Consider the following 22,338-nt stretch of genomic DNA (forward strand, 5'->3'; position numbering starts at 1 on the left):
CACTTGGCAACACCCTGGCTGTCCTAAGAGGTCACTCATCGAGAAAACTCTGTGGGAATGAGAAGGACGCCAGTTCTTCTGTTCAGGGACCTGACGCCCGCCCCCTTCCCCTTCACTGACCTCTGGCCCCAGCTCTTACCTCAATGGCTTTGTGGAGAGACTTGTCGTATTTCTCAATGAACTCCCGCCGGACGTTGAGCAGGTCGATCTCACTCCGGGACACCATGATCCTGGTGAGGGTCTTCTCATCCGTGCCGGCACCCTGTGTGTGTGTGGGGGAGATGCAGGGCAGGAGAAGAAACAGGGCCATCAGGCAAGGACTAGGGCTGCCCGTCTGCCCTTCTCCCCTTCCCTGTGGAAACCAGGGTGGGGTGTCCTGCCTCCATTTGCCACACATGGTCCCGACCCAAACTCCCCTGGGCCTCGGACCGGCCAGGCAGGCGAGAATGGCTCGTGTGAGCTGAAGCGTGAACCCCTACATCCAAGTGCACCTGGGACCTCACAAAGTGACCTAACTTGGAAATAGAGTCTTTGCACAGGTAATCAGTCTCGGTCCCCCTGGGTTAGGGTTGGCCCCAGATCCGATGACCTGTGACCTTGTAAGAGGACACGTGTACACAGAGAAGGCCGAGACGAGGGGTTCACCCACACGCCAAGAAACAGCAGGGTTCCCGGGGTTAGAGACGCTGCAGAGAGGCCCCCTCGGAGCCTCCAGAAGAAACCAGTCCTGCCAACACCTTCTCTTGGCACTTCCAGCCTCCACAACCGTGAAAGAATGAGTCCTGCGGCCACTTGGTGTGTGGCCCTTTGTCACAGCAGCCCTGGGAAGCTAGCCCAGCGCATAAGGAGCAGGCCCAGGACAGGTGGGGAGTGCGAGCCACCAGAGCCCACCTCCGCCCCCAGGGAGCTCGGGTCACCGGCACAGGGGGCAGCGCTGGCACATGGCGAGTGCTCAGTCAATGGCTGTCACATGCAGGGACTGCAGGCTGAGAGGGGTCTCCGCTCGCTCCCACCAGGCAGGCTGCCCAGGCTCCGTCGGCAGCCGAGACTCCACTCGTTGGGCTGAGAGCTCGGCCAGCGTGGCCTGGTGTTCAGGGAGCCGGGGCCAGTCCCAGGGCTGAGCACGTGTTACCTTTCGTGATCATTAGTGACAGGAAGCGGCGTGCCACCTGCTCGAGTGTGAGCGCTGACGGGGCAGAGACTGTGCCCCTCTCACCCAGCTCCGGGTCTCCAGGGCAAGTCCCTCGACCCTGCCTGTGGGACTGGCCCTTTCTTTCCGGCGGGAATCTTTCCTGTGTGCTGTGGGCTGTTAGCAGGACCCCCGTCCTTGACCCACCAGGTGCAAGCAGCTGTCACTCCCCAAGCTGTGACACCCAAAATGTGTCAGAACACGGCCAAATGTGCCCTGGGGGGGCAGAGCCACGCCCCACCCCAGGCTGAGAATGACAACCCTGGAGCCAGACAGAGGGCGGATGCTGGTCGGTATGGACCGGGGGACACAGCTGTCACAGTGCTGACCGGAGGGGTGGCGAAGTGCTGGAAGGGAAAGGGTCAAACGAGCAGGTCTTACCTTCATGGACTTGTAAAGTTTGTCGGCGAAGAACAGAGGCTTGTTCTTGACACTTTGAACTGGCCGGAAGAGAAGAGGGACACGGGGACGCTGGTCAGAGCAGTGGTGCCCAGACTCCGGGTGGGGACTTCTCCCACCTCCCCTCCCCCAAACCTGGGCCTGCAGGTCATTGCCAACCCCAGGGTCATACTCAGGGCCTGGCTCACTCACTCCCCCTTCCTGATGTCGCCTCCTCTGGCTCAGCCCTAGGCCCGGCTCTGGCGGGTTTGCAACTCACTCCGGCTGACGTGCTGGCAGCTCACCACGGTGAGTAGAGGACTCACAGGGAGGCGACCCTCACGAGCTCAAGGCACAGGGCCTCAGACTTCTCAGTGCGGAGGGTCACCAGAGAACTTGTTTAAAACTCAAGTGTTAGGCCCTGGCTGGGATGGCTCAGTGGATTAAGCGCCAGCTTTCCAAAAGGTCACTGGTTCGATTCCTGGTCAGGGCACGTGCCTGGGTTTCAGTCCAGGTCCCCCGCTGGGGACATGCAAGAGGCAACCAATTGATGTTCCTCTCCCTTTCTTTCTCCCTCCCTTCCCATCTAAAAATAAATAAATAAAATATTTTGAAAAATTAAAATAAAGTGCAGGTGTCAGGCTTTACCCTAGCGACTCAGATTCCAGGAACATTTCAAGCAGCAGCTCTCAGAGCCGGGCTCCTGGACAGCTGCATCAGCACCATCTGGGGACTCGGCAGAGATGCAAATTCTCACACCCACCCCAGGTGCGCTGAAGCTGCAGCCCTGATGGCGGGTGACCAACTCCTCCCACTCTGCCTGGGACAGTCCTGGTGTGAGGGTGGCAGCCCCTGACCTCCCCCACCCACACCCGGCAGTGCCTGGCTGGCTGTACCAGCCCACCCCTTTCTCAAGGCCTGGGGGTCTCAGGCCCTCAGCAGCTGATGGATTTCAAGGCTCTAGAACCGACATGGGGGCGTCTCAGCCTAAGGAGGAGAAATCAGACGCCAGCCCCAGAAAGCCAGAACGACTCTGGATGGAAGTATTCCTACGAGGAGGGCAGGAGGCAAAGAGGCTGTGCACCCGGGGGCACAGTCACACAGAGACAGTCCCCTGTGACAGGCTCAGGAACCTGTGGGAATGACTGCACCATACACCGGCCTGCCAGGCTCCTTGTGCAGTGCCCCACCACCTTCCAAACACACCCCAAGCCCCTTGGCCTGAATGTCAAAGCTCCTACCTCCCTTTGCTCCCCTTCCTCCAAACGCACTGCGAATTCCTTTGTGGCTTCATCCTCCTCGGATAGAGGAGTTTCCCATTTGCCCTCCACTACCTCACCTTCCCAAATCCCACCCCCATCCCGTAAGGCTGTGCTTGACATGCACAGCCCTAAGTTCTATCACCTCCTCCAAGAAGCCTGCCCTGACTCCAGGCCCAGGACTGAGTCAATCCAGTTAAGAGCAGACTCGGCAGAAACTTCCATCGTCTGTGACCAACCCAGAAACCTAAGCCTGCCTCAGGGGACCCTGGGGCCTGCCGTGGATGGAGTGATGTGAGGGGTGTGTGTGGGCACCCCTGTCCTGCAGGACACTGCACCCCTACCCAGCCCTCCTGGTTTCTTCCCCAGGGAGAGCCGTTTCTTGCTCCTGCCCCGCAGCCTGAAACCAGTCCTCATGTTACCCCACCAGTCCCACATGGGCACGGCCCCTGGGGCCAGCACGTGGCACTGCTGACTTTCTAGTACTAGTAGCTGCCACAGCCATCGCTCAGGGACTCTGGCCATGTTCTCAATGCCCCCAGCCCTTGCTCTTGACCTCTAGCCCCTTCCTTTGGTCCCCGCCAATTACCAATGGCCACGAATGCATCTCTGACGTCCCCAGACATTTCCTTCTTGATGACATGCTCCACGTCATAGTTGGTCATCTTGACGAACTCCTGGAAGACTGGTACCAAGAGAAGCCCCAGAGGTGGGGGATGAGCTTCAGTTCACAGGGAGAGGGGAGATCGCTCCGGTCCCACCCACCCAGCTCCACGCACAGGCTGTGCCTGGCAAAGTGGAAAGGGGCAGCAGGTACAGCTGTACCCAGACACAGTCGCTGTGGGAGGGAAGTTCTGACCTCAGGCTGCCTTGGGCGCAGAGCTTAATCTGTGTGCAGTCAGGCACTGCCCCAGGGCCTTGGTCAAGTTCTAGGAACCTGGGCTGGGGCAGTGGATGAGCATGGGTCCCAGTCACTGCTCTGCCAGAACTCACTGAATGCCCTGGAGGACCCCCTCCTCATTTTGGGGGCTGCCCCTTCCTCCTGTGTCAAGTAAGGATAGAGATTGGTCCACGTACTCATAGTAATGTCACTAAGGAAGTTCCATGTGCCGGGCATTGTGCTAAGTGCTTTTCGTGAACTATATTTTTTCCATCCTCACAGCCATCATGTGTGGTAGAACTAAAACCCCAGGTTGGGGCTCAGGGAATTAAGACACAGACAGTCCCCAGCTTGCCCAAGGCTTCAGGGCTGGTAATGGGAAACTGGAATCGACACTGCACAGCCCCGGGGTTTCTCCTCTTAGCCACGACGCTAGAGCACTTGACAAATTTCACTGGCGAGTGCCAGGCAGATGCATGCCTACAGGTCTTAGTGGAGAGGACCCTTCACGGTCACCTCACATCAGGGCCACCGCATACAGGTGCGCCCTGTGCAAGGGGCAGCCTGGAGCTCCCAGACCAGTACGTGGTCCTTATTTCATCGCCACCCCTCACGGCCTTGCTCTCGGCAGACGTCCCACTGGATCATGACACAGAACCTCCGAATCCTTCCCAACAGAGTCACAAACAGCCACCACCAACCCACTGGGCCGGCTGGCTGTGGAGGTGAAAGCTACCTGCTTTCCCTCACCCCAGGCGTCCCACCTGCTTCCCTAAGGAGGTGGAGGGAGTTGGCCCAAGGCCGAAGGACAGCAGAACTGCATCTTGGGGCTCCCTGCCCCAATCAGCCAATCAGCTCCTCTGGTCACAGAGAGCTGACAGATTCTCCACAGATGTGAGGGTCTCCCCACTGAGTCGGGAAGGGAAGGGCTGAGGCCTCACCTCTCCGGAGGTGCGGGTAGCTCCGCGTGCACAGGATGGTCATGAACCGCGTCTCCATGGAAGCTTTGTCTCCACCGCTGGACGTGTCGGCTATTTCCTGCGAGCCCAGGTAGGGGCGAGGGTTTGGGAGAGGAGACACGAGAGCGCCTTGGTTATCACTCACGTCCACGGCCTTGCCTAGCCCGAGCACCGTTAGAAGGTGCCTTGCCCGCGCCACCCAGGGACACTGACATCGGCCCCTTCTTCCCTCTTCGGCCTCCTCGACCCCCTCGACCCCCTCAACCCTCTCAAGTCCCCAGGAACCCCAAGGATGGACATGGGAGTGCTGCGCCTCACGGCCGCAGGGCAGTGCCCCAGGGGAGGGGCCGACAGGCACCGGGTGTGGGGGAGCTGGGCAGCGTCCTGTGTACGGGGGCAAGGAAACGGCCTAGCCGGTGCTTCCCCAAGTGTCGGCAACGTCACACATACTCTAACACATCACATATGTGCCCCCACAACGGTCTCCTAGCCAGCTACTGGTTCTGTTTGCACTGACTTTAAATGTCCCCTTAAAGCAACCAGTTCCCCGTGGGACGGGAGCGATGCATGCTCGAATGCTCGGGAAACACTTGCCTGGCCCATTTTCACCCAGTGGGGCCCTCAGAGGAGAGGGAGAGAGAGAAGCCATGGGGCGGACCCCAAACCGCTGCCTGGCTCTGCCCCGCTCAGCCCCACCCAGAATCACACCCCACTCAGAGGCCTTAAAATCCACAGGGACACTGCGACACTCACCAAGATCTCAGCCGCCACCTGAGAGCAGGGAGGAGAGAGAGGGGGAGGCAAGAGTCAGAGGCGGGGCCCAGAGAGGGTGGCTCTGGGGGACGGGGCGGGGGGGGGGGAGCTGGGCTCAGGGCAGCCCCCAGGGGACGAGGACCACAGTGGGAGCAGGGAGGAGAGAAAACCCCTTTTTCTGGCCTTTTGGGCTAGAGCTCCATGTGGGGACAGGCCTGGGAATTAATTATAAAAATGTCCACCGATGAGGGGGGGCACAGGACAGGGCAGGCTGCCTTTCATCGTCTCGGGCGACCGACCTAGGGTGATGCCAGACCTGGTGTGCCCACCTCCATGGCCACTGTGAGGCCAGAGTGTGAGAAGGGCTGAGCTCCCTACACCCCTTTCAGAGGTGGAGGGTTCTCAGGGGACCCACTGAACCCCCTCAGGTGGGTGACAGACGGGACACAGGACTGCTGAGGCCGGGGGGTGGGGGGGAGGGGCTAACGAGGGGCACAGAGCCGATCAGGTGGGTAAAGGCCAGCTGTTCAGTCATTTTCAAAGGGTCCATTTTAATCGCAGTCTTAGCCCCAGCACAAACTTTTGTTGGGACACGGTTTTGGTAGGCGAATACCGTGACTCGGAGTGCCTGGGGAGGACATATACCGAGCCCTGAGTACCCCAAACGAGTGTTGACTGCTTATGTCCCCCAAACTCTGCCGACCACTGTAATCTATTGGACAGGCTAAAACCATCCCCTTCCTAAACTTCCCAATAGCTTTATGCTTTAGAAAACTCCTTTCCATTTTATAAGCTGGTGATGTCTATCGTCTATCGAAATATAATATGCACATGCCGTTTGGTCGGGCAGTTGTGCGGCTAGGGCTCTGCCTCGCAGATGCATCGGCAAAGCCTTCCTCGATGTGACGCCGGGGCTCCATCGCAGCAGTCTCTGTAATTCAGAAGACCTGGAGACCGCTGGTAGGTGACTCGTTAAACAGGCTACGTATGGTTCACCCAATACTACAAATAAGATCCACACAGCCATTAAAAAGAATGAGACTGGTCTGCAGGGCTGATAAGGGAGTCTCCATTCAAATTAAATAAAAAAGTAAAGCTTGGCATAACTGTGTTAACTGTGTATAACAGTGTTCCTTTTATCTAGCTAGGAAAAGATGAACACCGGCATTTGCATTTTATTTTTCTTGAAGTTTTGTTTCTATTTCCTCAATATGCAAAAAATCTGCTATTTTTATTTTTTATTTTAATGTCAAGTCGGAGTTATCAGGGCTACTGGGATTATGGAATACTTCTGGGTTTTATTTGTAATTTTCTACATTCAAACCAACCTAGCTGAGTCCTGAGGATGCCATCTAAGTGAAATGAGCCAATTACAAAAGGACAAACACTGCGTGATGGGGAGGGCCCTAGAGCGGTGACACTCAGAGACAGGAAGCAGAAAGGCGGTGGCCAGGGGCTGGGCAGGGGGAAGGGGCAGTCACTGCTCAATGGACACGGAGCTGCGGTTTCTGAGACGGAAGAGCTCAGTGGGTGGGTGACAGCGGGGCTGCACAGTGATGTGAATGTGTCCAATGGCTCCGAACTGTCCACTCAAGAATGGTTAGGGTGGTAAAACTGGTGTTACGTTATATATATTTTATAAGTGTTGTTAATAATGTATGTTTTATCACAATCTTTAAAATAACCATGCTAAAAAATGCCTATTTTTTAAAAAGAGGAAGGGGTTTTAAAAATTTAACAAAAAATAATTAAGGTGTCAACCGTTTTCATTTACTTGGGTCAGTGAGCCCCAGACATACATTTTTTTCAAAGTGTCTTTAAGACAATAATATTTGCAGTATGGAAAACGCAGGAGGCTACTAAAATAATTCTCCAGAGAGTCAACACAAAAGCTTTTCCTTATGAGCCCAGCTACTTCTTGTAAAAATTAATCTGGGCTGTCCCTCCAAAAGTTAAAGAGTCCGCTCCTAGATATAAACTCAAAAGAAGTGAAAATGCACATGCGCATGAAGACTTGTAGACAAATGTCTACAGCGAGCGGCATTATTCACAATAGCTCAAAAGTGGACCCAAAGTCCTATTGGCTGATATGCGCATTTTTAAAAAGTGATATATTCATAATGAAATACCATTTGGCAGTGGAAACAAATGAAGGAATACATATGGTATAGTATGGATGCACTGTGAAAATATTAAACTGAGGGAAAGAAACCAGCCGCAGAAGAGCAGACACAACACGCTTCCGTCTGGGTGGAACGCCAGAACAGGCGCATGTGCGGAGACGGAGAGCGGAGGAGCGGCTGCCTGGCACTGGGGCAAGGGGAGGAAATGAGGAGGAACTGCGGTATGTACAGGGTATGTACATCTGGGGATGATGAAATGTTCTAGGTTGATAGTGGAGATGGTTGTGCAAGGCTGTGAAGACACTAAAAACCACAAAATGTACACTTTAGATGGGTCAATGCATGGTATATGAATTGTATTTCTCTAAAGCTGTTACATTAAAAGATAATCTGGCCCTGGCTGGCATAGCTCAGTGGATTGAGCTCGGGCTGTGAACCAAAGCATCGCAGGTTCGATTCCCAGTCAGGGCACATGCCTGGGTTGTGGGCCAGGTCCCCAGTGGGGCCACATGAGAGGCAACCACACATTGATGTTTCTCTCTCTCTCTCACTCCCTTGCCCTCTCTAGAAATAAATAAATTAAATCTTTTAAAAAATAAAAAAAGAAAATCTAATCTAAGGGCTGAATTATCTAAAACTGGCCATGGTTTTCATTTCACTCTGGGTCTATAATGAGATTATCCATATTATGTATTGCTTGAACTCAGAGCCAGAGGGAAGCTATTAGCAACTACTGCGGGGTGAGAAGTGAGCAGTGGACAGAAGTCACCCTGTCCACAACAGACCCGGACTTCCTGGAGCTGGAGGGGTGCCGGGCGCCCAGGGCGAGGGTGTGGAAGGAGGAGCCAGCACACACTGCTGAGCACCGACATGCATTATCTGGGTGGCCCTGCATACCAAATGCCTTCAGTTTTGGGATGCATTTTCCACCAGCATTCCCATTTCACCTCCAGAAATCGATTCAAAGAAAAAATCATGCATGTGATAAAAGGGTTGGTTACTAGGAGGAGGGCTGGTTAATTAAAGTTTGGTAAATTCTTGAATGGAATAGTTTAGAGCCATCAAATGGTGCTGATTTTTAAAAATATAATATGTAACAGTTTTAACAGAATATTAATTTTTAACTATTATAAATCAGGGATGATATGTATATGACAACTAGAATGATCTATTCTAAAATATTAACAATGGTTGTTACTAACAAGTTCTGGGATTTTTTTGCTTATCCCTATTTTCTAAAGTTTCTACAGAAGCTATGTATTACTTTTCCAGTTGTGAGAAAATGAACCCACACGAAGATGAGGGGCTAGCATCTGTGAGTCTGGAAAGGCAGCTGAGTTGGGCAGGGCTCTGGCTCCTTTGGTTGTGTCCACCCAGGCTCTCTCTCACCCCTTCTCGTCTGTAAAGGCTGCCAGCAAGGTTCACCACCGCCCCCTGCTGGTAGCAACTGGAAGTGTAGCCTCATAGGTAGACCTGACATTAGGCAAAAGCATTGGGATGGGAGGTGGATTTGGGATGAGCTTTTAAGCCAGGTTCAAAGACCCTCAACAGCACAATAGGGCCACTCTGTTGAATGAGTGAATGAAATGCAGCCTCAAAAAGCCACTCTAGAGGGCTGGGTTCCCAGGCTGGCCCCCAACCCAAACACATCCATAATGCAGCTGGAATACCCACGAATGGAACCCTGAAGCTTTTCTGACGGCTGAATTCCAAATCAGGGGCTGGACAGCTGGGCAGCTGGTTTGGAGGCTGCAGGGAAATAACTATACTGGGTCTTGGAGGATATTAGATGGTATTAAGTGTGGGCTTTGGAGTCAGGCAGGCCTGGGTTCAAATCACACTACGGGCACTTAGAAATTGTACCTTTGGATATATAAGAAGCTTCATTTACCTCCAGTTAAAAACAAGGGGGGAGGCATAAGAAAGTATAAAACAGTCTTAGCATAGTGCTCAGGACTTAGTAAGCATTCTGACAGTTTTATAATTGTCCGGGTCCAGCCAAGGATCCTTCCAGCTCAGGTGCTGCTGCAGCATTCCGCACCGCTGTTGGTGGAACTGGGAACAGAGCTGGTGCCCCGACTCCTGATCCATCAGAGCCCTTTCCAACCCACCAATTGTGAAGGAGGAGGGCTGGATCTGCAGGCTGTGGTATTGCGGCCCAGCTCCTGGACCTGGAGTGTCTGGGGGACTGGGGATGGCTCAGGCAGAAGAGACAGAGACCCGGACCTGGGCCAGGCCACAGGGTGCTGGGAACAAGGCACAGGCGAGGGGGGCAGTGCAGAGGGCCTCAGCAGGGGCTGCCCAGCTGTAGGGACACTTAGGGACAAAGGATTTGGGACTGTCCAAATTCCATGAGAAGCCATGTCCAGATCTCAAGCTCCCCAGCCTTAGGAGCAAAGCAGAAGCAGAGAAGCCAAGAGACCCCAGAGAACCCGCAGTCTCTTGTTCATTCAGTAACAACTACATATTGAGTCCTGGTCACGTGCCACTTTGGACACATTGGTGAGCAAAACAAAGACCCCAGCCCTTGATAAACTCGTTTTCTAGGTTCCCCCAGGATAGGACCTTTACTCGGTGCCATTTCACAGATAAACTGGGAGCTGTAGCACTCACACCCCCTTCCAGCAAATGCTCAGACCCGTTGCCTCTGGGTGAATTGCATCGGGGCTACTGATTTGCTGTGTGACTTTTAGGAGTCACTCGTCCTTGCTGGGCCTGTTTTCCCACGGTAACATGAGGAGTTTGACCTGCATGATCTGTAATCCCTTCCAGCTCTGAAGGTCTGGGGCCCTCAGCCTAACTCTTCACACAGGAAACACCAGTAAGGCCAGCACTGCCTTCTTGAACATCACCCTGAAAGCTCTGAGAACCTCCCACATCTCACTTCTAAGGGTGGGTGGTGCAAGAGGCACAGAGCCTGAGTGTCTGCCCATCACACCAGCCACGCCCCCACCAGGAGCCTTCCCCCTCCTGGGCACCAGGGCCTGCCCTGGAGGGGTGTCAGCTGGAGCCGCTGGGGGCCTCACCTGGGCATCTTCCCGGGCCTGGTCCCGATTTTCTCCTCCCTCCTCACGGTTCCCCTGCAGCAGGACCAGAGAGAAGAGTCAGCCCCCAGACAGCCACCCACTCTGCCCCTCAGCAGCCACAGGCCCCTGCTCAGACACTCTGCCTCCCTGAACGCCCTCCCTCAGTTGTAGCACGGGGACAATGAGCCCGCCGTCCTAGGGTGGGCTTCATGGGCATTCCATGCAAACATCTGTCAGGAACTTGGCCCAGGGCCTGACTCAGACACAGTGCACTGGCGCCAGGGCCTGGCACCTGGGCTGTGAGAATTCAAGAGATGGTGACAGCAGTTCTGGGTAATAACACAGGGAAAGGTCACCCACATGGCTTTGTCCTGCCAGCTGAGTGCCCAAAGGGCCAGGCTGAGGGCCATCAGGGACAGCTGCCCAGAGAAGGCGGCACCAAACCAGCTTTGGAGAGTGCACAGTGGAGAAGGCACTGACCGAGGCAGTAACTGCCTCCAAGGGGGACTGAATTGGCAAGTGGGGAACACAGCCTCCCTCCCCCACCCCCAGGGCCCCAGGGGGCCCAGCAGGCCTGGGGCTGTGACGGCACCCACCGTAGCCAGAGAGATGAGGATCCTTTTGAAGTGGCCGGACGTGTCTGAGCTCAGAGCATCCTCCAGAGACTTGTGATAGTCTGAGATGGAGAAAGGGGGTGTGGGCAGCTACTGGCCAAGAGAACTGGGGGTGGGGGTATCTGGAGGCCAGGGCCTGAGCCAGAGCAGTGTTGGGGGTGGGGGTCGTGAGATGAAGGAGTTTGTAGTTGGTCCTTGGGGACATCCAGCTATCTGTTGGTCTTGACACTGATGTGCCCATTGGTCCTTCACCTCCCCCTGCTCCTGTCTGGGGTGAGGCCTTGCTTCTCCCATTAACAGCAACCCTCCCCCCCCCCGCCTTCATTTCCCATCCCCCTTTCCTCCTGCGTGACCGCTGCTGGGCCCAGAGGCACGGCTCTGAGCATGCCACTCCCCGGCCCATGACGTCTCCCATTTTAAAGCTGCTGCTTCCAAGAGAAAAGTTTCAACACTGGTGACCGGTATTCAAGGTTCTTCAGAATAATATGGGGTCACCGTTGAAAAATTGGTAAGAATCTCAAGATGGCAATGGTGCGGCTGCCCAGGTGACCAGCCCCGGAGCTGCCCCTCCGCTCCAGCGCCCTGGACGCTCTCTCCCCCCTCACTCCCAGACCAGCTCTCTTCCACCTCCAGGCCTTTGTCTCTCGGGCGCCCCGTCTGGGGCACCCTTCCCCCAGACACAGGGCTGGGGTCACGCAGGCACTCGTCAAAGCCTCGAGGCGTGAGAGCTGTGGGCAGAGCTGCAGGTGAGGTTGGAAGCTGGGGATCCCAGCTGTTCACCCACCCGAGTTCCAGTGGTGCTGGGCCCCGGGCCTCCTCCCCATGGACTCACCTTCCTTATACGCCTCATTGATGGCCTGGATTTCAGCGTTGGTCCGAGTAGCCAGGATTTCGATGAGAGCCTTCTCATCGGTGCCAGCTCCCTAAAATGCCAAGGCAAAGACCTTCTGAACGACAGCCCTGGCCTGTGTGCAGAGGCCCGAGGGCTCTAAGAAACCACCCAGGAGGGGTCGCTCAAGCCCCCAAGCCCCCTGGATTTTCTCCTCATGCCCAGACTCGGCCCCCAGACCGCAGACCGTGGCCCAGTCAGGGCCGAACCCGCCGGCCTGTCAAGATTTCCGGGACCTTCCACAAAAATGGCTTTGGACCAAAAGTTAGAAAGATCAGAATATACAGTCTGTGCGTACATGTAAGAACATAAGTATTCACACATAAGCACGTAAAGGGAACGGGGACACGCATCACATGTCTATGACTGGGCTCTGGGGGGGCGAGGGGTCACAGATGACTTCCACTATCTCCCCTTGTGCTCCGTGTCCGTCTTCTCAGTGCACACATATGACTTCGTCAGAAGGAAAAGTTTGGTGCTGGGGAAAAAACTATGCTGTTTGCTCACATTTGGCCGTGACAACTGATCTATTAGGTCTTCGGGACTGAGGCAGCCTGGGGAACCCGCTACCAAAGGTCCACACTCTGAGGGAGTCGGACAAAGCTGATTGATTGATTGATTGATTGGTACATTCAGACATCTGTGAAGTCACATGCCCCTGACGGTGCGTGCTGCCGGGGCCACCACGGTGAGACCCCAGCAGTCACGCTCTCTGCGCTGGGAGGTTCCGCCCAGTGGCCAGGGGGTCCCTGCGCTCTCTGCCCGGAAGCAGACTGAGGCTGAGCAAGATCGTTAACAGCCTCTTCATTAAAAGCTGGCATGTGGTGAGGACAGCCTGATCCTCAGAGTGGCCCGAGACCCAGGGTCTAGTCCCATCCTTCTCCTGCTTCTGTCTGTAAGCCATTCGCTGTTTTTTGGTGTGGAGTTTCGAAAGGACAATAATCCCCACTAGCTTTGCCCAGGGCACGTCTGTTCTGCTCGGAATCCTTCAGAGGCCAAAGCCCTGGTGATTTTGAGGCAGGATATTGAAAGTTAACAAAGTTCCCTGGCAAGATGAATGAGGGAAATGGAGACAAAATAGTTAAATGAGGCTGAGCAATTAACAGCCCGCTAATAAATCGCAAGATCTTACCTTCCCTAACCAAGGACACGTAGGAGGAGGTGGTTCACACCTCCCCTCGCCAACCAGCGAGTGAGGAGCTTAAACCACCCCGGTCAGGGAGAGGGACGCCAGAGACATCAGCGCCAGCCAACCCCAGATGGAGTCTGGGGAGCAAATAACCAAAAAGCCCAACCAGAGCCGAGCAAATCCAAGATAAAGGTAAGGCAGGGACGCTGACCGGAGAGTGGTCCCTTACACGTGCGTTTTGATGCGTCAGGGTGTTAAAGGACCCGCCTGGAAAGCTAGTGAATATTCTGTTGAGGTCCTCCCGAGACCTCCTCTAAAACTCCCACCTTGAGAAACACGTAAGAACCCCCAAGACAAAGAACCTAGTGCGTGCATGCACTCTCTCACACGCCTGCGAACCCCCTTCCTCAAGCGTGTATTTTCGCCTTGCTTCTCCTAAACTCCAAGGGTCCCGATGAGACTTGCAACCAGGGGATCAGTAGGCTGTGGCAGCTCATCCTGTACTAACCCAAACCTGTCCCTAAGGGCCTCCGTTTGCCTCTGTAACCTCCTTTCCTGAGTCCACGCGGCCCAGTCTCGGCCCACTCCTGCTGCTGTGATCTCGCCTCTTCTGGCTTAAGCCCTTCCTTTGTTTCACGGTCCCCAGCCTCAATAAATGTACTCTCAAAATCACATGGACTTGTGTGTGCAGTGAACTCTTTCCTGGAAGGAGCCAGGAACCCACATGTTCCAGATTATGTTGGGGCAGGCCGGCCCCCAGTCCCTTCCCGGCGACAATCTCATGCAATTGTCAAGTCAGGCTCTGGAGCCAGACACACCTGATCCAGATCCCACCATGCTGCTTCATAGTGCTCTGACTCTGACCAAGCAACTTAACCCGAGCCTCAGTTTTCCCATCTGCACAATGAGAACAAAATAAAAGTCTTGCCTTGTGGGTTGACAAGACAAGTCTCTGAGCTGAAACACACAGCCCAAGCTGGGTCACTGTGCGCTCTTACTGAGGGAGAGGAGCCCGTGGTCTGATGGGAGCCTCGGGGCGTGAAGCAGCCCCAGCAGCAGCTGGGCCGGGACATAACACCCTTTCTTGCCACTTGCAGGGCCAGGTCTTCAGAATGTTCTTCATGCCCGTGACCTCGCTTGACCCTCCCCCACATTCGGAGGACAGGAATGACCGTTCCTGCAGGACTGGAGTGTAAGTGGCCCAACAGCACACAGTGGTATGCAGCAGGGCCGGACTAGATACAGACTCCCGCTGCTGCTGCTGTTCTGTCCTCCTTCCTCTCGCTGCTCCGTGAGACCCCTCTGACCCTTCGGGTTACTGGGCCTGTGACCCCACTTGGATCAGCCTCGGTAAAAGCCAAGACTTTGGCAGAAGTCCTGGGAGGAACTCTTTCCACTGGAGGTGCGAGCTGCTGGGATATACTCCAGGCATTCTGCCACCACAGGGAGAAAGGCTGGCTGAGAGTGAGGAGCCGCGAAAGAGAGGTGAGCCCAGGTTGGGAAGGGACGAGAGTCCACGTTGTTTTCACCCCTGGATTCAGCCACATCTGAAACCAGACTGAGTCCTGCACTTCTCAGTTATAGGAGTGGACACTCCCTTCGGTGTTTAAGCCAGTTTGAACTGGGTGTAGCAGGGGCTCTACCAGGAGTTACGGCCAACCCACCCAGGCCCTGAGGAGCACCTGCAGACCGGGCCCCAACCGTCTGGTGCCCACACTGTACCTCCATGGCCTTCTTTAACTGCTTGGCGTCGTAATGGTCCGGAGGCATCATCAGCCCCAGAATCAGCCTCGCCAGGTCTCCAGAGAGCTCGGACTTCAGGTCAGCCATCAAGTCCTGCAAAGGGCAGAGCCAAAGTCGCACCGACATCAGCACTTGCCCGCACGTGACTCAGGTCGGCGGGGCATAGGGACTGAGGAAACAGGGGCTCCGTGTGGATGCAAGGAACTGTTGGAGCCTCTGTCTGCCTTCACTGCTGTTGGGTTTACCCAAAGAGGGTGGGGAAGAGGAAGACCTGCTCTCCTTGCAGGCAGCAGACAGGGAAGGAAAGGGCCGCGCCATTTCAGTCTTGGGGGAAACCTGCCGGCCGAAACGAGGAGCCTCGAAGGCACGATGATGATGGACACTCAGCCTTGGGAACCTGAAGCCTCTCTGTGTGGGGGGATCTGGGGGACGCCCAAAGCACTGAGTGAAAACCACCCATGTCCTTGATCTTGCCCCAAGCCGAGCCATTCCCACAAGTGTTGCTGATCACGAAGAACTGGGGGAATGGGGAGAACGTGCCTGCAGGCAGCCCACACCTAACGATGGAGATGCTCTCAGAACATGTGACCACATGGGGTCCCAGGGCCATGGAGACCCGGCTGCCCCGCTGTGCAGAGCTGGCCGCGACAGGCCGAGCTCCCTTAGGGGAGTGTGGATGCAGGGCCCGGCACCCAGGCTGAGTCCCTCACCCGGCCGAAGTGAGACTTGAAGGTCTGCCGAATCTGTTGCCGCTGGGCGTTGCTACGCTGCGTGACGATGTCGATGATGGTGCCCTCATCAGTTCCTGTCAGCAAAGCCACATGGCTCAGAGGCAGGCCTGCGGCCCAGCTGCCGCCCACGCTCCCCACCGATGGGCCCTGCCGCTCTCTGTCAGAGGAGAAGCCCGGCCAGGCAGCTCTGTGCTCCCAGGCTCCGCAGGGAGTCCTGCCTCGGGCCCCAGCCACTGACATCCCCTGGACTCCACCCAGCACCACCCTGTGTCCTGTCGCTGCAGCAACGAGCGCTGGGTCGAGAGTCGGGGCCTGTGCGTTCTCATCCTAGCTCTGGCGATGGTGGAGGACATCCCGTCCCCTTCCTGGGACTCAATTCCCACACCTGTAACATGACTGAAGTCCAGCTGGGGACCCTGCGTCCTTTCTCTTCAGTTCCCTGGAAGGTGGACCCCAGGTCCCTCTAACTGCAGCAAGTTGGCTCTGAAAGGCATCAGAATACCACTTCCCGCCTCTCGGAGTATTGCCCTCGACCTCAGAGCTGGCACAGGACTCTCCTTTCAAAAGCATTTTTACGCCAGTCCTCTTAGAGTCCGAGATATTCTCAGCAGATGCTATCATGCCCAAGAGACACATGAAAACGAGTCCCAGAGAGGAGAGGACTAACCCAAGGTCCCAGGGAGGTGCTCTGGGACAGAAGGGGCTGTGGAAGCCCAGCCCTAGAAGCTCTGTCCCCAACTGCCTTTCCATCCCCCCACAGCGCAGTTCTCCCCCTGCACAAATGGAGGCCTGGAGGGGGGTGGCCACCAGGGGGCGCTTCTATCTGAGAATTGGGACATGGGACAACAAGGGGCCACTTCCCTTGTTTAACTAACACATGACAAAATTGGGAGTCAAGGACTGAAGGATTTGCCCAAAGTCACATAGTAAGTCGGTGGCAAAGCCAGGGCAGGAAGCCAGGCTTTTTGGCCCAGTATTTTCATCTGCACTAGGATATTGCTCCTGAGGGGCTGTGGACGCCTTGGTCTCTGGGAAAGGATTGTGCCCAGCTCCTCACAAACCCCCTCCCTCTCCTATTCCCTGCACTCAGGGAGCCAGGAGCCTCCCCAGGAGGGTGGAGACTCAGGGACCCTAGTGTGAGCCACCTGCTCTGGCCCCGGGCCTGCCCCACTGCGAAACCCACCGCTGCCCCTTTCACGTGTCCCTTACCAAGTCCCTTCATGGCTTTCCTTAGCGCTTTGGCATCTGCGTCAGGGTTGAAGTCGTTGGCTGCACGCACAGTTCCCTTCAGCTGCAAGAAGCAGAAATAGACTCAGCAGGTGTCTGGAGGCCCCCCGGGGGGCCAGGCCAGGAGAGGAGCATGCGAGGGGGGGGACTATCCCCGGGAGCCCCAAACCAAGCAGCTCGGGGGGAAAGAGGCAGAGGCGAAGGCATAGCAGACAGACCCTCGCCCTGCAGCAGAGAGAGGGAGAGAGAGAGACCTCAGCCAGTGCTGGGCGAGGAAACGTGGCCAGGCTCCTGCCCCAGGCCGGCTCTGTCCTCACTCCACGGGGGCCTCCCCAGGCCCTCAGAATCCTGTCCTGTCCCCAAGGCCCTCCTGCCTCTTAAAGAGCCACCCCCCCAACCCAAGAATGCAACAATACTGTTCTGAAATACCAGAACAGAGTTTCCCAAGTTCTAGCTGCTCCTGAATGGTCTGCACTGTGTTTCTCATATTTGTATACACCCTACGCTCTTTCTTGATATTTTTACATAATTCAATCTTTTTCCTGTTTTACTTAAATGCACTCATTTTGAAATACATGTTTTAAAGGTTTATCTTTATTCTCATTCGAGAGAGAGGGGGAGAAACACCGATACGAGCTAGAAACACAGATCGGCTGCCTCCCTGAGCCCACAACCCCAGCGTGTGCCCCGACCGGGAACTGAACCAGCGGCCTCTAAGTTACGGGGCCATGCTCCACCCAGCTGAGCCATGCTGGCCAGGGTAACTTTGAAACACATTTCAATGCTCCTCGAGGGCAAGACTTTTTGTCCATTTTGTTCTTTGACATATGCTTTAACCGTGCCTGACAGTAAACACTCAAAAAATACTTGTTAAATGAATGAATGAATGAAATAATTTTCTAACACTATCATAAACAGGAAGGTGGTATCATGTTCCAACAAACAGATAAAAATAACCCATAAAAGTATGCATAGTACAAAAAAAAAATCCCATGCTGTCAAATACATATCACCACCTTTAAACAAGATGCCGGTCTTGCCCAAGGCAAAAACTCTGCCCTTGACACTGGCTGTCTCAGCTCTCTGACTCTGAAAAGGGAAAACCAGCAGGCACGGCAGACCCGTGGTGCCAGACCGAGACTCTCTCTCTGGCATTATCAGAAAGACCGAGGAACCTGAAAGGGAGCAGCTTTGTCACCACGTGAGGCTCAATGTTGCCACGGAGGCCCTGCCCCCGAACTACATTCATTTCTCACACGAGTTAAGACCACACGCCATGACGGCTCCTGCCTTACAATTTGGGAAATGCTGTTCTAAGACGTCAGAGGTCAAGAGCTCTTCAAGGGCACGGAGACCGCCTCATCTAACACCTCATTTTAAAGGTGGAGGAGAGACGGAGGCTCCGGGGGAAGTGAGGACCTGCCCAGCATCCAAGGTTCCAAATATTTTTGGTGGACCAAGCGCTTCCAACCCCTGAAGTGGTTTTTCCAAGCACTTCTGTGAAACTTTCTCTCCGTCCTTTGTGGAGTCTGGGTCTGAGGATGGCCAGGACAACCTTGGGTCCTCCCGTGCACCCCCGGGTACCCATCTGTTCTCAGCTTTCGGGCCTCCCGAACCCAAGGGTTGGGCCCAGGATGGGACAGGCGCCTCCACGGAACCAGCCAGGTTAGTAGTGAGTGGGCCAGAACACTCCCCAGAGTGTTAGACGTAAATGCAGGAAGCAGATGCCCACCCCAGAGTGCCCGGCCCCAATTCATCACTGCAAGGAGAAAAGGAAGCTCCAGATGTGAGAACCAAAGGTTTGGGCCGGTCACCAGGGGGCAGCTGGGTGCTAACGAGAACGGCAGGAAGGTGCAGGTGCGAGCAGAAGAGTGGAAGCTAGTGGTCAGGAGGTCAAGCAGGAGGCGGGGAGGGTCTGACCTCTACTCGGGCCACTGCACTAAGCTCCCACATCTGATAGGCCACCTGCGCTGCCTCCGGGAAGAACTGGCCAGCAGCACTGGAATGGAGGGGGTTGGGGAGAGGACAGGAGGGAACGTCACCATAGGCAACACTCCACACGTGCGACACACAGCACACACACATAGGCACGCATGCGAACACACACATTTTAAGTAAACCCATCTACCTTCTCTCCAGCCTATGCCTCATCCACTCACCAGACCCCTCACTCCATTTCTGAGGACCCGCTACCCTCTCGCGAGCCCCTGCAACGCTGGCTCTGCCCAACAGCCTTCCTGGCCCTGGGTCCTGAGCGGGACAGCGTTTCTCCAGCCCTTTGACCTCCCCTCTCTTCCTTGTAATCTCAGTGATTCCTGCTCAAGTCTCTCAAACAAGTCCATGACCAGCTCGTAGCCACATCATCTCTGCGCTCCTCTGCAGAGCAGCTGGGCATGCCAGGTGTCAGCAAACATCTGCTGAACTGAACCAGCCCCTGTGGAGCTGACCAAAGCATAACAGGAGGTCTTGTAGCCCTCACTTTCCCGGATCCTCCTAAACTCCAGAAGGGAAATCTCAGTACCTATAGTTCCCCTCCCAGCACACCAATCTGGTCAAGTCGTGCTCCCACTGCCCCGAGGAGAGGCTCATTAGCCAGGAGGAAGCCCCCAGGCCCTGCACCCCTCCTGGTCCCATCTTTGTTCCCAGCACTCTACAAAAGCTCGACCCCAGTTGTGCAAATGAACCAGGCTGTGCCCTCTTATCCCCAGGGTCTTTCCTCCATCCCAAGTGCTCTCCGCAGGCCCTATCTCCACTGCCACCCTCGTCTGCTTCCTCATGGTCTCCGGGAGCCTGCCTCAGTCTGGGTGATGCACCTGCAAGTGCCGTCAGAGGCTCGTGTTCCCTCTGCATCACAGGACTGCCCCGCATCTATACCCTGATCTGTGTGCATTCCTAGGTCACCAGGTGCTTCCCACAGAGGTACATGGGCCACATATGCTAAGTAACGAGTAGGGAGAGCAGGCACCTGTACTTCTGCCATTGAATGGATGATGAACCTGAGCAGCAGCTATGAAGTAGCAGATCCTGGCCCACCCCCCCAGGCTGACTTTCCAAGTTCACAAGAGCAGACGTCTCCATGTACGAGAGATCATGCTCAAGTCCACACACGCAGACACTCAGACATTCACCTGCGTGGAGCTCCTGGCTGGGAGGAATCCCCACGCTCACCCAATCCATCCATTAGGATGAGCCCAGGACAGGCCTGGCCTGCCATCTCCAAGGCCACTCCCCAGGGCCCAAGAGCCACTTACTCATCATCTCCCCCACACAGCTTCAGCAGAGCCTTCTTGTATTCGCCAGAGGTGTCATTCTGGGGGGAAGGAGAGAGAGAAAGGTTACCTCTCCCCCAACCTCACAGACAAAGAGGGGAGGCTCTGGAGAGCCCCAAATAGGGGCAGGCTAAGCATCTCTTCAGAGCAGCCCTGGCTCCCCTCCTCTCCAGAGGTGACTGAGACTGCCAAAGAGGGGTGTGCTGGGAAGTATTTAACAGCTGGGTCTCTGGGGGAAAAAGCCCTGATTGGTAGCATTTGCCCATTTCTGTGGTGTAAATACTTCTGACAGACAGTTCCAAGCTACCAATAAGTGCTCCCCAGCCCCGGGTCTCGGCGGAACACCCTCGGGCCCTCTGTGCACCCGATGGCTCCACTCACCTTGATCATGTTGTACAGGGACTTCTCATACTTGGTCCGGAAGATCTCCCGAATGTCAAGCATGTCCAGCTCGCTCCGGGAGACCATGATGCGGATCAGGGTGTTGTCCCGAGTCCCCAGGCCCTGGAAGACAAGTGGGTTTGGGGGGACAGGGAGTTGAGAGGAGGCTAGAGCGCCGACGGCCCCCAGCCTAGTTGAAAACACAACTTTCCTAATAAAACGTTACAGTCAAGGACAAAAGCAGCAGAACGTGGCCATTCCCTCCCTGTGTGTCCCTCCTGCTTTCACCTCCATGCTCCACCTTACACCATTCCCATCCTTGCTTTCCCTTCCTTAACCTAGCTTTGGAACTCTAAGCAACACATTGTTTTGGCTTGCATATTTTTTAAGTTTTGATTTTAGAGACAGGAAAGGAGGAGGGGGAGAGACAGAGAAAGACAGAAACATCGATTTGCTGTTCTACTCGTCCACACATTCATTGGCTGGTTCCCACATGTGCCCTGCCCAGGAAATGAACTCGCAACCTTGGGGCATGGGTGCAACGCTCCAACCCACTGAGCTACCCAACCAAGGCTAGCTTTGCATGTTTTGGATCTTTTTCAAAAAAACTGATTCGAGAGGGAGAGGGCGGGGAGTGGGGAGAGAGCGAAAACGTGAGAGAGCTTTACTGTTCCACTTATTTATGCATTCATTGTTGCTTCTTGTACGTGCCCTGACCAGAGATTGAACCTACAACTTTGGTGTTTCGGGACAACGCTCTAACCAGCTGAGCTCCCTGGCTGGGGCCCATTTTGGACCCTTGTCACTATGCCACTGTGTGTTTTCCTTTCCTGCTACTCCTGATGGACACCGAGGTGTTTCTAGTCTCTTCCTCATACGGACAATACTGACGGGTGTCGCTCCTGCTTTTTCTTCCACCTGTGGCCCCAGGAGACAAACGCCTGTGCTCGCTTACCCTGCATGCTATGGGAACACTATCGGTTTCTGTGAGTCTTGAGTATAAAGTCCTGGGGAGTGGCATTGTCTGCACACCCAGAGTGAAACCGCTGGGTCACGAGTGAGTACCATGACCCTCAGCAGACAATGCCTAAGTGCTTCCCCTTGACCTAAGTCCTCTCATATCAACGTTCTGATTAATTAATATTTTCAAAAAGTGTGACTTCCAACCCTCAGGCTGCACGGCCCGGCAGCTGGCTGTCACAGGGTAGGTGTTCGGTGGGAGGAGTGTGACCGCGCGGCACCCCAGGCTCTGGAGCTCACCGGGACAAAGGGCCCCCGCCCTGACCTGTGACTGGTCCGTGAAGGCTCCCTTTGCCCAGTGGCCCATAAGGACTTGCCCAAGAGTCCCAATAGTCCTGGTGAGCAGGCGGAGACCCCCTCACCCAATCTTGTCCACATCAAACCCATCACGCACCTTCATGGCCTTGAAGAGCCTCTCAGCAAAATACTCCGGGGTGCTCCGGATACATTTCACTGGGAAGAAGAAGAGAGAGTTATCCTGGCTGCCTTGGAAGATAGGGTGACCTGACCTCTTCTCTGTGTTTATGCCTTTGGGGGCTACAAGTTCAAACCCAGGAAGAACTCTGGCTCCTGATAACCTGCCCCCTTTTATCTCAAACACAGGGGACAAAGAAATCAGGAAACGGGCTGTTATCTGGGCCCTTTTTAAAAGTTAAACCCTCCACACAGTGCTTGGCATGTGACACAGTACACGCTCCTCGAAACTGGCTCTCCTGGCCGCTACTTCTCCACCCGGCCCAGGGCTCCTTCCTCGCCCTCCCACATACA

At 55.2% G+C, this 22,338-nt stretch overlaps 1 protein-coding gene across 3 annotated transcripts in view; it reads right to left on the reverse strand.

Moving 5' to 3' along the window:
- ANXA6 (annexin A6) overlaps positions 1-22,338 on the reverse strand; it is a 49,001-nt gene that overhangs the window by 1,381 nt on the left and 25,282 nt on the right. For 2 of the 3 annotated variants that reach the window (XM_028527919.2, XM_036014615.1), the window contains exons 11-25: positions 21,965-22,023; positions 20,551-20,673; positions 20,152-20,210; positions 18,821-18,899; positions 16,883-16,964; positions 15,653-15,747; positions 14,922-15,035; positions 12,014-12,104; positions 11,164-11,243; positions 10,568-10,621; positions 5,419-5,436; positions 4,648-4,744; positions 3,416-3,511; positions 1,571-1,629; positions 140-262 (exon numbers count right to left, since the gene is read on the reverse strand). In XM_028527919.2, the coding sequence (XP_028383720.1) occupies positions 140-262; positions 1,571-1,629; positions 3,416-3,511; positions 4,648-4,744; positions 5,419-5,436; positions 10,568-10,621; positions 11,164-11,243; positions 12,014-12,104; positions 14,922-15,035; positions 15,653-15,747; positions 16,883-16,964; positions 18,821-18,899; positions 20,152-20,210; positions 20,551-20,673; positions 21,965-22,023 (1,229 nt within the window). The remainder of the gene's footprint in view (positions 1-139; positions 263-1,570; positions 1,630-3,415; positions 3,512-4,647; positions 4,745-5,418; positions 5,437-10,567; positions 10,622-11,163; positions 11,244-12,013; positions 12,105-14,921; positions 15,036-15,652; positions 15,748-16,882; positions 16,965-18,820; positions 18,900-20,151; positions 20,211-20,550; positions 20,674-21,964; positions 22,024-22,338) is intronic. The other variant, XM_028527921.2, reaches the window with a different exon arrangement.

Source organism: Phyllostomus discolor, chromosome 13 (assembly GCF_004126475.2).
Source record: "Phyllostomus discolor isolate MPI-MPIP mPhyDis1 chromosome 13, mPhyDis1.pri.v3, whole genome shotgun sequence".
Classification (NCBI taxonomy): domain Eukaryota; kingdom Metazoa; phylum Chordata; class Mammalia; order Chiroptera; family Phyllostomidae; genus Phyllostomus; species Phyllostomus discolor.